Source organism: Pituophis catenifer, unplaced genomic scaffold (genome assembly GCF_029215685.1).
Source record: "Pituophis catenifer annectens isolate HBS135680 unplaced genomic scaffold, rPitCat1.0.hap2 SCAF_4, whole genome shotgun sequence".
NCBI lineage: Eukaryota > Metazoa > Chordata > Lepidosauria > Squamata > Colubridae > Pituophis > Pituophis catenifer.
Window position 1 is genome coordinate 67,182,409 of NW_027256884.1, and position 13,744 is coordinate 67,196,152.

Below are 13,744 nucleotides of genomic sequence, written 5' to 3' on the forward strand. Positions count from 1 at the left end.
TCAGGTGGAAGTGTGACATTGCAAATCAAAGGCAAGGGTGCTTTTGTCAGTTGCCAAGAATATCGTTGTGGAGGGATCCCTTTTGTGGCCCTCTTAGAACGTCTCGGAACAACTGTCCAGTCTTCTTCTTCGTCCTCGTCCTCACTTTCGTCGCTAGCGTCAGCATCCGCGGCTTGCGAAGACGGAACATCGGGTTGAGAAGAATCAGTGGAATCTTGATCATCAATCTGCGTGGTATCAGCAGTATCATCTCTGGAAAAATAAACTCCAGGATCATTGGAATGAATCCTGGACCAGTCAATATCTTCTTCAAAATTAGCAGATTGGGAAATCACAATTACATGTTTAGAGTCAATAAATTTGCTCCATTTTGAATTATCATCAATACCCATAAATCTCAGTCTCTTTGCTGTTGGACCTCCTTTTCTTCTTTGAGCTAAGGGAATATTCACCATAGCATATGAACCAAAAATATGGATGTTTTTAAGATTGGGCTTGTAGCCATACAACATGAAGAAAGGAGTCTGATTTGTTACACTGCTCCAAGTACGGTTGACAATGTAATTTGCATACTTGATAGCTTCACCCCAGTATATCATATCAAGATTGGCGTCTTCTAAAAGACAACGCATCATGGTTTGCAGTACCTCTCCGTTGTGAGCCGATGTGTCAGGGGGTGAAGTCTGATGAATAATTCTATTCTTACGCATCCAGTCCTGGAAACGCTGAGACATGAATTCGGCACCACGATCACTCTGGATTCTGGCGATGCGAACTTGGTGTTGGGTAGAAACAAGGGTTGCAAAGTCTTTAAAGATCTGAAAAGTCTCTGATTTTTCTTTCATAGGATATACATATCCATATCTAGAGTAATTATCAACAATTGTTAGAAAATATTTTCTACCACCAAATGATGGCGGGAATGGACCAACTATGTCAATGTGAACCAAATCAAAAATGCGTGTTGACAGGCGTGTAGCGCGTTTGGGAATGGCTGCTGCTTTGGATTTGGCCTTCTTGCATACAGCACAATCCAAAAACACCTTACACCCCTTTAGATCCAAACCTTTTGTGAACTCCGGCATCTTCCTAAGAACACGGAAACTGGCATGCCCCAATCTTCTATGCCATTTATGGATACACCTGGAATGCAAAGGTTTACCAGTTAGTGAATTCTCAACATTAACATTTTTATGCGGAACCTCAGGCTTGCTCTGAGCAACCTGTTTACCAATTCTATTTTTGTTGGCTTTAGGAGCCTTAGGAATAGCAACAGGATCTCTTTCTGGAGCATCTCTCTCTGGGCCTGTGCTCTCCCCTTTTGGAGTTTGCTTACTTGCCTGTGTTTGTGGTTTAGGCTTTGGCTTTAAGTAATAAACACCACCAATTAATATGGTTTCAGCAACAATATCTCCATCTTTAACTATGTAACTTGCTTTTTCGAGGTGGTGAACTTGGAACTTTAACATTCTAGACAAGTGATACTGACTAAGCAAATTACTGGTTGCTGTTGGTATGTAATAAACATCAGGAATGAATGCATCGAGCTCTTCAACATAAACAGTTCCTTTTCCTTTGACCTGACAAGGATGATTTGAGAAAGAATAAAGTTCACGTAGCTCTGGTTCAGGCTCGTGCATTTCTGTGAAAAGTTCCTTTCTGTAGGTAACATGCAATGCTGCACCACTGTCCAAAGTCCACAGGAGTCGTCTGTCGTACTCTGGTTGAGGTTGTGGATCATTGGTTAAAGCCAGTGTGGCGAGTGGAGTTTGTGGATCACGCCGGGGACCACGACGACCTTGTCTACTGCCTCTGCCTCTGGAATCTGTTCCTCTGGGCTGGTGCGTGACGGGAGCTGGAACTCGTTGGGGACAATCCCGGGTGGCATGGCCCACACGATTGCAGGTGTAGCATCTTGGCATCCTTGGAGCGTAGGTCCTTCCTCGGAAGGGGCGCCTAGCTGGAGCTCTTGATGCGGGTGGTCCTCTCAAGTGTGGCGTAGCTAGCATGAATGCCTCTTCTTCAATTAAAAGTCTACAAACATTGTCCACTGTGCGTTGAGCAATTGGGACTTGGTTAATTTTTGTAACAGCATCTTTCCATTCATAATTCAAAGAGTTAATAATGATGCTGATCATTTGAATATCTTCAATGTTATGGCCTCTTTCTCTCAATTCTGTTCTCAGACCTTTCAGTTTGGTCAAATGTCCTCCAATTTGTTCACTAGGTTTCAATCTCGAACCGTGGAGTTCAGACATGAGTAAACATGAAGATTCAATTGAGATAGGCCTGTAGCAATTTTCCAATTCAGCCCAAATTTGTCGGGCTGTTGTATTTGGTGGAAAAGTGACCTGCAGTTCAGTATCCATGGACATCAATAATGTTGTACGAGCCCTTATCTCTAAATCTCTTATTGCAAAGTCCCATGGTTGAGCAGGAGGGTTAAATACCATAAAATGCGTGCCTTCTCTAAGAAGCAATAGTGTAATCTCACTGACCCAGGCTTTATAATTGTGTCCTGACATTTTTAGTTTTGACTCACCAGTTAGTGGAGAGACAGAAAATGCCTGGTGAGGAGCCTGCACTTGGTACGCTGGCTGTGCTGGCAGAAATGCCTGTGGTATTTGCTGTGCCTGTTGTGGACCTAAAAATGGTCTTGGTTGTGCCATTGGAGGTGGGCCAGGAGGTGGCCCTATTTGCACTTGTGGCTGGGGCACATATGCAGGCATTTGTAGCTGCTGTGGCTGATGCACTGGAATCTGCTGTATTCCAGTTGCCATTTGTGCTTGATCTGCAATATTGGCATGACCTGCTGGAGATGCAGTCATTTGCCTTTGCTGTGTTCCATCTAAAAAGACACCAACACCGCCAGGGGGTGTTTGAGTTTGGGCCTGTGGAAACACTTGTGGCATTTCAGTTTCCTGTAGTAAATTACTTTCGCCAGCAGATGGCGCTGCACCTTTGGGCAGCTTTGCAGACGTGGCATGTTTATATGTAACTTGATCAGGGAGACTTTCATGTGACGTATGCAGTGCCGTCTGTCTTAATTGGCCTGACACAGAATCCACCAGGGGGAGTGTCTTTGGCTCTGAGCAAGAAGACAATATGGCGCTTTTTGAAAAATTTAAGTCACGGGATTCTTCCTTATCATGCTCAAGCATAAACAAATCTCTCTTAAATCGAGACAGTTCATTTTCATAATATTTTACATGCTCACGATAGGATTTGATGGCCATCTCACGCTGGGTGAGCTCAGGGCTTTGAGAAGAGTAATGAATTACTTCTCTCTCTGCGTGGGGGTGAAAAAGCTTTGCCGTTTGTGGAAACTTTCTTGGCCTGGCACCAAGCACATCGTAATCTGTGGGCTCTGGTAGAATAGATTCATAGCATGCAAATTGAGAAGAAGAAGCTACCGACCTCAGTCGCAGTTCATTATCTTCAAAAGCAGCTGTTCTGATATCTGTCCTTTGATGTGTTTCCGAAAGCATTTTCAGATCTTCTTCACCCATGGCACCTTCTTGTTCCAATTGCGTAGCCGTAGCAAGAGGCTGGAATCTTGAGGGCGTTACTATCTCCTGTTCTTCTTCCAAAGAGGATAAAGCTCTGTGCTTCATTTTTCCTTTTTTCTTCTGTTTCGGCATCTTAGCAATATAATTAGCGTACCTCAGTAGCTAAAAACTAATTGCCTATGCGCTCTTATCAGAAGTAACAAAAACAAGGAAAAAGCCATAAATCAGACCATCCGATCTGCTACCAGTTGTCAGGGCATTTATTAATCCCATGTTTGGCTCTGGGACTAATTACCCTGGTTTAGAGGAGATGGGTCGTGGCTTAATCCAAGTTGTCAATAATCTTAAAAGAAACGCGAGAAAGGTTTCTAATAAAACTCATTTATTTGTTATAAAGAAAATAAAACACCTCACTAACTAAGAAAAGTTAATTGTTACATTTTTGAAAATAATTTTCCTGCCGGTCCAAAGACGGACCTTGCTGGCAGGAGAACAAAGGAAAGAGAAGATGAGAAGCAAGTGAAGGAATGTGGGTGGATGCGGAAACACGTAGTTTACTGATAAGAAGTCTTGGCAAGCTACGGAGGGTCAGATAGTCCAGAAATAATGAGCTCAGCTGGTAAATAAAATAACGCAGTGACATGGCTCTTCGTGCCTTCCAAGGTCATCTGGCGGGCACCCATGTATTAGTGCTAACGGACAATGTTGCAGTGAAAGCGCACATAAATTGACAGGGTGGCACCAGTTCCAAGTCCCTAATGTTGGAGGCCAAAAGACAGGCTTTGGGCAGAGCATCACCTTTGCTCCTTGTAGGCAGAGCACATTGCTGGGGTGTCCAATGTGCAGGCAGATTGGCTAAGTCGACAGGAAATCGACCACACGGAGTGGCACCTGCATCTGTCGATTTTCAGGGACCTGACAATCTGGTTTGACACCCCGGAGGTCAACTTGTTCGTGACCTACCTGAACGCTCAGCTTCTGTGGTTCTACTCACGGTTCCTGGCACCTCACACGGAAGCTGTTGACGCTCTTCGGTCTAGGTGGCCACCAGGCCTTCTCTATGCTTTTCCGCCCATAACTCTCATCCCCAGGGTGATATCCAAACTTCTACAGGAACAAGTGGAACTCATTCTTTTGGCCCCTCACTGGCCATGGCGGCCTTGGTTTGTGGATTTCACCTCATCTGTAGCCCCTCCCTGGAGGATTCCACAGGGTGTTGCCTCTCTCAGCCAGGGGGCAGTGGTCCACCCGGACCCTCAGTGGCTCCAACTGACCGCTTGGTGATTGAGCGGTGCTCCCTGAGTAGAATAACATTCCAGCCGAGGTTATCCGAACCATTCAAGCGTCCACAGACCGCATTTATTTGGCTACTTGGCGGGCCTTTTGTGACTGGTGTGACTATAAAGGGGTTTAGGCCCTTCAAGCCTCAATTGTCCATGTCCTCATTTTTCTCCAGGATGGACTCACTAATGGCCTTTCGCCCAACATGCTTCAGAGGCAGGTGGCGGTGCTCTCAACGGTCCTGACTTATGGGTCCCTTTCTTCCTTGTCTCAACACCTTCTTATACATAGATTCCTGCGGGGAGCCACTAATTTATGTCCCCCTGTGGTGCACAGGTACCTTACCTGGGGCCTGTCTATTGTTCTGAATTCCTTTACGGGTGCCCCATACGAGTTCTTACGGATGGCTAGCCTCCGGCTTTTATCATGTAAGGTCGCCTTTTTGGTGGCTATCACCTCTGCAAGACGAATCTCGGAAATTGCCGCTCTGTCTATGCACAGTGACCTCTGTGTGTTCCATGCGGATTGTGTGGTTCTTCGTCTTGACCCTACCTTTGTTCCTAAGATCAATATACCTTTTCACCATATGCAGGAACTCAACCTTCCTGACTTCTGCCCTCGCCCTGCACACCCTCTTGAACGGTGGTGGCATTCGTTGGACATCCGGAGGGCTCTCCGGGTGTACCTTAAGATAACTGTGGTCTTCTGCAGGATGGAGTCTTTGTTTGTGTCATTTCTCCCGGTCTCCTTAGGTAGCAGGGTGACGTCTTCGACCAACGGACGGTGGATCCAGCAGACGATTGCTAAGGCATATGAGCTGCGTTCTTTGCCAAGACCTCCTCACCTGACTGTGCATTTGACCCACAGCGCGGTGACTTTGATGGCTGGGGCCACACAAGCATCTTTGCTGGAGATCTGCAGGGCGGCAACCTGGACTTCCCCTTCCCCCTTTGTTCAGCGCTACAAGTTGGACAAGTTCACCTTGGTGGAGGCGGCGTTTGGCTGTCATGTGCTGCAAAGGGTTCATACGGGGGAGGGGTCTTCAGCCCGGACTGGTCCCTCCCGGACTTCGGGACAGTTAACTTTGGTATGTCCCATGCCTGGCTGCTGGCTCCACGCACAAAACCTTAATTCTACTTTACTTAGTAGAATTCCCTGAAATTGCACCTCCAAAATTAAGCAATTAAGGTTGTTGAGAGTGTGGTAGCGCGACAGCTCCCCCAGTACCTGGATGAATCGTCGTATCTGGATCCGTTCCAGTCGGGCTTCAGGCCTGGGTACAGCACGGAAACGGCATTGGTCGCATTGGTTGATGATCTCTGGAGGGCTCGGGACAGGGGTTGTTCCTCTGTCCTGGTCCTATTAGACCTCTCAGCGGCTTTTGATACCATCGACCATGGTATCATGCTGCACCGGCTAGAGGAGTTAGGGGTGGGGGGCACCGTCCTACGGTGGTTCTCCTCCTTTCTCTCTGACCGGTCGCAGTCTGTGTTGACAGGGGGGCAGAGGTCGACCCCGAGGCCCCTTGTATGTGGGATGCCACAAGGGTCGGTCCTCTCGCCCCTTCTGTTCAACATTTATGTGAAGCCGCTGGGTGAGATCATCCGTGGTTTCGGGGTGAAGTACCACCAGTACGCTGACGATACTCAGCTGTACATCTCCACCCCGGACCACCCCAATGATGCCCTTGAAGTGATGTCCCGGTGCCTGGAGGCCGTGCGGATCTGGATGGGGAGGAACAGGCTCAGGCTCAACCCATCCAAGACCGAGTGGCTGTGGTTTCCGACATCCCGATATAGTCAGTTGGCGCCATCACTGACTATTGGGGGCGAGTCATTGCCCCCCATGGAGAGGGCTCGCAACTTGGGTGTCCTCCTGGACTCACGGCTGTCTTTAGAAGAGCATATGACGGCCGTGGCCAGGGGGACTTTTTATCAGGTCCGCCTGATTCGCCAGTTGCGTCCCTTTCTGGATCGGGACTCGTTAAATACGGTCACTCATGCTCTTGTTACTTCCCGCTTGGACTACTGCAATGCTCTCTACATGGGGCTCCCCTTGAGGAGCACCCGGAGGCTCCAGCTGGTCCAGAATGCGGCCGCGCGGGTGGTTATGGGAGCGACGTGGCGCTCCCATGTGACCCCCCTCCTGCGCGAGCTGCACTGGCTCCCGGTGGTCTTCCGGGTGCGCTTCAAGGTTTTGGTTACCACCTTTAGAGCGCTCCATGGAATCGGACTGGGGTATCTACGAGACCGCCTTCTGCTACCAATAGCCTCTCACCGACCAGTATGCTCCCATAGAGAGGGGCTCCTCAGGGTGCCGTCGGCCAAACAGTGTCGACTGGCGGCCCCCAGGGGGAGAGCCTTCTCTGTGGGGGCACCTACCATCTGGAACGAGCTCCCCCCAGAGATACGGAAGATCCCGGACCTGCGCACGTTTCGCCGTGCTCTCAAAACTTTTCTATTTCAGCAAGCTGGCCTGGCCTAACTCCCCTCTTTTAAATTCTTAAATTTTAAATTTTTGAATTTGTGATTTTATAAATTGGGTGTTTTAATCTGTGTTTCGGCCGAAATATTTAATAATTTTAAGGGATTTTTAATATTTGTATTGTCTGTATTTTATCTTGGCTGTTCACCGCCCTGAGTCCTTCGGGAGTAGGGCGGTATAGAAATTTGATTAATAAATAAATAATAATAAATAATAAATAAGCAACAACCCATTGGAAAATGAAAGATAATAACAATATGTGGAACTTCTAGGATTAAAATGCATCTTCCCCACCAAGATAGATATTAGATTTTTCCCCTCTCATCTGTATTATTTCTATAAACAACTCAAGACTTACCTAATATTCCTTTCTCCTCCTTTTTACCCCCACCACAAAAACACTGTGATATGGACTGAGAGAGAGTGATTGGCCCAAAATCAACCAGCCAACTTTCATGCCTGACAGTTTCCTAGTTTCTAGCCTGATATTTTACTAGACTAAACTTAATTTTATGAACTCATAGTGCATTCTTCCAACACAATGCTTCATTCTGAAAAAAATAAAGCTGATATAACATGGCTTCAATACCACTCCCACTTTCTAGTAAAGATAGATTGCTTAGAGGCAAATACAATGAAATCAGTGATGTCTTAAAAAAAGGGGGGGAATAAAAAGGGAGAGTGTATCAAATAAATTATTAGAACTGCCTCTTTCCTGATTGCATTAATTTGATGTTTTTATTCTGGCTGTAGACTTTATTTTATATTATTTCATTTTACATATTTTCACAAATTTAAAAATCTAAAATCCTTTTTTCAGACTCAGTACATTTCATGACACTGGATTAAATGCATGATTCTTTTCCTTTCTCTTCTGCAGCTGATTGGCATGCTGTTGGCGTGTTGTCTGTCCCGGTTTATTACTGCCAATCAGTATGAGATGGTGTAACAAGGTGAGATTCTGCTGCATGCAAGATGCTTTTTTCAGAGTCAGGCAAATGCTTTGCTTTCCATTTGGAGAAAGATAGATTTTATAGCTGCTCTCTCCAGCATGGCCTTTTAATTTCAATCAGCACAACTCCCATCAACCTCAGCCAATGTTATTCTGGGTGGTTTATATCAACGAAAAGACATTCAGTGCTGAATGGCATTAATAATTTGCATTAATGATAAAGCAGAACAACAAAAAGCATTCTGTAGGGACTATCCTGTATTATAATTTTCCATTGTTTTATTTTAAATTAATAGACAAAAGTAGTTTTTAAAATACTACCTCTACTGATATTCTGGAATGTGTGGTCTCATTCCCATCACTATAAAACTTGGCAACCCTAAACCCATGTTTAAAATCAGTATAGGTAATCCTCAACTTACTTCAATTGAACCCAAAACTTCTGATGCTAAAAAGATAGTTCTTAAATGAATTTTGCCCGATTTTACAACCTTTCTTGTCACAGTTGTTAAGTGAATCATTGCTGTGGCTAAGTTAGAAACACGGTTCTTAAATGAATCTGGATTCATTTGACTTTGCTAGTCAGAAGGGCGCAAAAGGTGATCACATGACCCCAGGACATTGCAACCATTAAAATATGAATCAGTTGCCAAGTATCTGAATTTTGATCATGTAACCATGATCATGTAACCATGCAATGGTTGTAAGTGTGAAAAATGGTCATAAGTTACTTTTTTCAGTGCCATGGTAACTTTGAATGATCACTGAAAGAACTGTTTAAGTTGAGGACTACCTGTAATGGATCAGATGTAGATTTAAAAGGTGAAATTTATCCAGACACGCATTCTTGGCCACTAGAACTATTGATCTAAAAAAATTTCATTTGATTCTTTTTAAAAAACCCCAAAGGTACAATTTTAGAGTGCTCTTGGATTTGACTTTCTATCCATTTGATTCCCATTCAGCCAGGAGTATTTTTGTTCAGCATAAGCTTATGCCAGTGGTAGGATTCAGCAGTTTGCACCAGTTCAGTAGAACCAATAAATAAATAAATAAATAAATAAAAATGGCAAAAAGAGTTACAAGATACCAGAGGAGAAGCAGGACAGATTCACCAAAAAGCTAATAAGAGTTGAAATTCTAAAAAGGGCAAGAGATGATGGATAGACATAGAATACTTTTTAACATGGTGGTTATTCTAATAAGTGTTAGAAAAAAGTAGAAACTGGGAAAACAATATTATGTATCCTGAAATATAATAGAACATATTATGAGCACTATGTATACACAATTGTTAGAAGTTGAAAAAGTATGATTATGAATATTTAAATAGCAATATCACTATTAGAATTGTATGCAAATATATTGACACAGATAACACACTGTCCACTAAACACTTATGGATGTTAAAGAAAAAATTATAAATAAAATTATTATTTTAAAAAGCCATTCCAAATGGAACCAGAATGTCCACTGCATGCCACTCTATTCTGGACACAGAATGCAGTTTATTGCTTTTGAAACCATCAGTGTTTTAGATCTATTCTGAATGCCCAGTTTAGCTTATCCAAAGTGGTATATGAGCATATAGATCAGTGCCTGAATCCTTGTATGAATTCACTTTTAATTCACTGGAGGAGTAGATTCACACAAAAAACATTTGTGAGGGGTCCTTGGTGCTCCCTGAGTTTGGTTGTTTGCTTGCAAACATTTCATTATCTAAATTAGTTAACATCATCAATGATAATGTGACCTAATTTGGGTAATGAAATGTTTGCAAGGAAACAACCAAGCTCAGAGAACACAAAGGACCCCTCAGGAGGAATTCCTGAGGACATAGAAGCTGTTTGCATTCATAGGAAACCTGTGTGCAGGACATTCAAAGACATGAGCAAATAGAAATAGTGAAGTCAATGGCTTAGTCCAACGTTTCCAGGGATTCTAATATTGTAATTTCATTGCCAGTAACTATATACAGAAACAAAATATACTGTTAAGACACTGACATCAATTCAGGACTTCTTGATCATGTGGTCTATAGTACATAATTCCCATGGATTAAATAGAGCTAGATCTTGAGTTCTTAATTATTCATTATGACATCTACCATATGCAAAAACCATTTTAAAATTGGTGATTCCCTTAGTGGTTTTATAGGAGTAGTTCTTAAAGAAATCACTAAAGTTGCAGTGCTGGGAGAAATGTTCATTAGTTGTCCTTTGAGGCTGTAGTGTGAGAGAAATTATTATCAATATATTAGGTTGTTTGCTTCCAGAGAAATTTCACCAATTTCTTTGGTGAATTAGTTGACTTCTCCGTCAGAGTCACTTGGAAGAAAATTTATTTACAGATAGTCCTCAATTAACAACAGTTCATTTAGTGACCATTCAAAGTTACAATGGCACTGAAAAAAGTGACTTATGACCATTTTTCACATAACCGTTGCAGCATTCCCTGTTGTCAGGTGATCAGAATTCAGATGCTTGGCAACTGATTCATATTTATGACGGTTGCAGTGCCCTGGGATCATGTGATCAGATTTTGCAACCTTGTGACAAGCAAAGTCAATGGAGAATCCAGATTCACTTAACAACCATGTTACTAACTTAACAAATGACATGATTCACTTAACAACTGTGGCAAGAAAGGTTGTAAAATGGGAAAACTCACTTAACAAATGTTTCACAGCAACATACATTTTGGGCTCAATTGTGGTCGTAACTCGAGGATTACCTGTATATAATAGAAATCTTATGATTGATGGAAATGAAAACAATAATTATTCTCTTTCTTTCTGTACATCTCCAGGAGTATGAAATACAGTACCTGTTTTCAATCAGGAACTAGAAATTTCTTGGAAGACTTCTAAAGAATGTTAGAGCACACATAACACAGCTACACGTATACACACCTAAAGACAACACTTTCTCAACTTTGTACCATGCATAATGTACCATTCCATGAAGTACTGCCGTGACACAAAAAGTAGCCTGAACCATTGAGCATCCAGTACTGTACACTCCATCTCAACAACTGTGCATATGATGGCACTGTATGTTTGTTCTTGATCAGACAGTAGCTGCATTGTCAAGTTAGCAGAGGTAATTCATTGACAGCAATGATTAGGCTGTGCATGTAGTGACTGGAAGGCACCATTAGCCTTTCACCATGGTTAATAAATGTTGCACACATCCATATTAAGCCTGTATAGAAAAATATATATTATTTTGATTTATCAAGTTTTTAATTTCTCGATTTTGTTTATAGCTTTTACTAAAGTGTTTCAGTCTATCTAATCTCTCCTTTCCAACTACTGCCCAAAATAAGAAAAAAAATCAATTACATAACTTGGGGAATACTTGAAAATAAATGTGCAAAATCTGGTTGAGGGAAATTAATGTATTAATATTTTGCTACATCTTTCATTCTTGATCAGTGTTGTATGCCTAGTGTTTTTGCCAATAGACTTTGTCTAGTGCATTTTGCCTCAGAATCTGAACTTGTGTAATACCATTACTAAGGTGTGTTGTTTGCTTACTGTGAAGCCAGTAATTTTGCTTTCTTTGATTAGATAATTATGAATCAGATTGTACTGTAATGCAACTTTTTTCTTATGCCCTTCTTTCTGTTTTATTCTCCTTTTGCATTGAAATTGCCACAAAATTCATTGTCAAATCAATCAAAATAATAACAACAAAGAGAATGTGTGGAATATTTTTCAGGATGGGGAACAAAAGTTTAAGACCTTTTTAAAAAACCTAGAATTTTTTTTAATAAGGCCTCTGTCTAGCATGCCGACAAGAATGCATTGATATTGTATTTGTGATATACATATTAATAAATGGAACCATTACAGATTTCTACTGGCTTCCCTCTATTTTTGCATTATTGATATCTTGTTTTCAGTGGCAGTGTTATAAAAGTATGTACTTTAAAACATGTCTGAAAATATGATTGCCAGCATGTTCTAAAGTGTATGATGTTCTTTTTTTCCCTAATAACCATGTTAGTATTACATATTCCTTTAGTTCAGCCAATTTAGTTCAGTAAATATGGTTATTTACCGTATGCAACCTGACTTAGTGCTTGGTTTTGCCATTAAAGTAGGCTTTTCAGTGGCAGTCTGAAATACAAGAGCAAGATGTTAGTTTTGGTTTCATCTGAAGATAAAGAAACATCTAGATAACTCTGATAAAAGAGAGATTTTCATGTGTGATTTGTGATTGCACTCCTCTCAAGCTTTTATAAACATTAGGCACTAAAATCCACTGCCTTCTGGCGCCCCCCCCCCCACCTCCCCAGCTCCTTCCTCTGTTCTCCAGTGAACAGAACTAGAATCTTGAATCAACAATTGAGGTCTGGTTCTGAGGAATCTCTGGCCAATTCTGCAGGCTCGTTATGTTGTTTGCATTGAGGCTCAAACTGGTTCCTGAGAATCAGTGGAGAAAAGGGCATGTTAGAATGCTAGGCTTTGGGGCTAAAACACCTGCAGCAACGCATGTAAATTTTCAGGATGATTTGTCCAGTGAGTGATACTGATGCTGAATGGAATAATTTCATTTTTCTGTGCCACATTTGGCTGTTTGTAAAGGAACTGGTAGGAAATGTATCCTACCCTGGAAGGAACTAGAACATATTTATTCTGGCTGCAATGCAAAATTGGGGGAGAAGGAAGTTTCAACAACAATTACTTTTGGTTACAGTAATCTCATTCCTCTTTTAGCCAAAGCTATACTTGAATTTAATTTCATAATGCTAGAATAGATACCAGTTCTTTGTATTCTTTCTTGTCAGACAATGTGTGCAAAAGGATTGTGGTGTAAGGTACATCCTCAGAAGCCCAATTAACAATAATCCTGCTTTTGGACTGGCCATATTCCTCCTGAGTCTTTAGCAGCAACCTGATATGAAATAATTAAGCAGAATTATTTATATTTTTTTTACCTGCTGTTAGCACCTGACAACCTTGGCAATTACTATGGTCCTATTATTAAAAATATAAATGATTGTTACCATTGCCCACACTCTTGCTGCTGCTGTTGTTGTTCTTAATATTGTTTTGCTTTATTTTCAAAATTAATGCTTTAATGTTGGATGCGTGTGTATTTATTAATGGTCTGGGGCAGTATGGAATGCATAATACTGGTTAGATCCAGGTCATTCATATGACATTTAGTAACAAACAGCTAAGAGAAGAGCGAGTGTATCATAGGGCACTTTGCCCAGAGGAGCTCATTACTCAGAGGCGACCCTTTTTTCTAATCATTTTCCAGAATAGAAATAAAAACAGCTTAATTAAATTAATAGAGCAAAACCAGAGAGAGAGGCATACATTTAATGATAAAAGAATTATGTCCATAGAGAAAAGTGGACTTTCAATACTTGACTGAACTCTGTTCTTCCCTGAGAATTGATCAAGCTGATGGAAGCAGAGCTATATGAAGTTTCAAGAAAGATGTCCTACTGCAGTGATTCTGCCAATATGAGTAGGAGTGGGGTGACATCTTGTTTACTGTCT

General features: G+C 42.0%; 1 protein-coding gene across 1 annotated transcript in view; it reads left to right on the forward strand.

Annotated features, from left to right (window-relative positions):
* The window catches only part of TSPAN7 (tetraspanin 7), a 343,808-nt gene extending 332,130 nt beyond the window's left edge, over positions 1 to 11,678 (forward strand). The window contains exons 7-8 of the mRNA XM_070943431.1: positions 8,155 to 8,227; positions 11,035 to 11,678. Coding sequence (XP_070799532.1) covers positions 8,155 to 8,223 — 69 coding nt within the window. The 3' untranslated portion in view covers positions 8,224 to 8,227; positions 11,035 to 11,678. The remainder of the gene's footprint in view (positions 1 to 8,154; positions 8,228 to 11,034) is intronic.
* Positions 11,679 to 13,744: the final 2,066 nt, after the last annotated feature.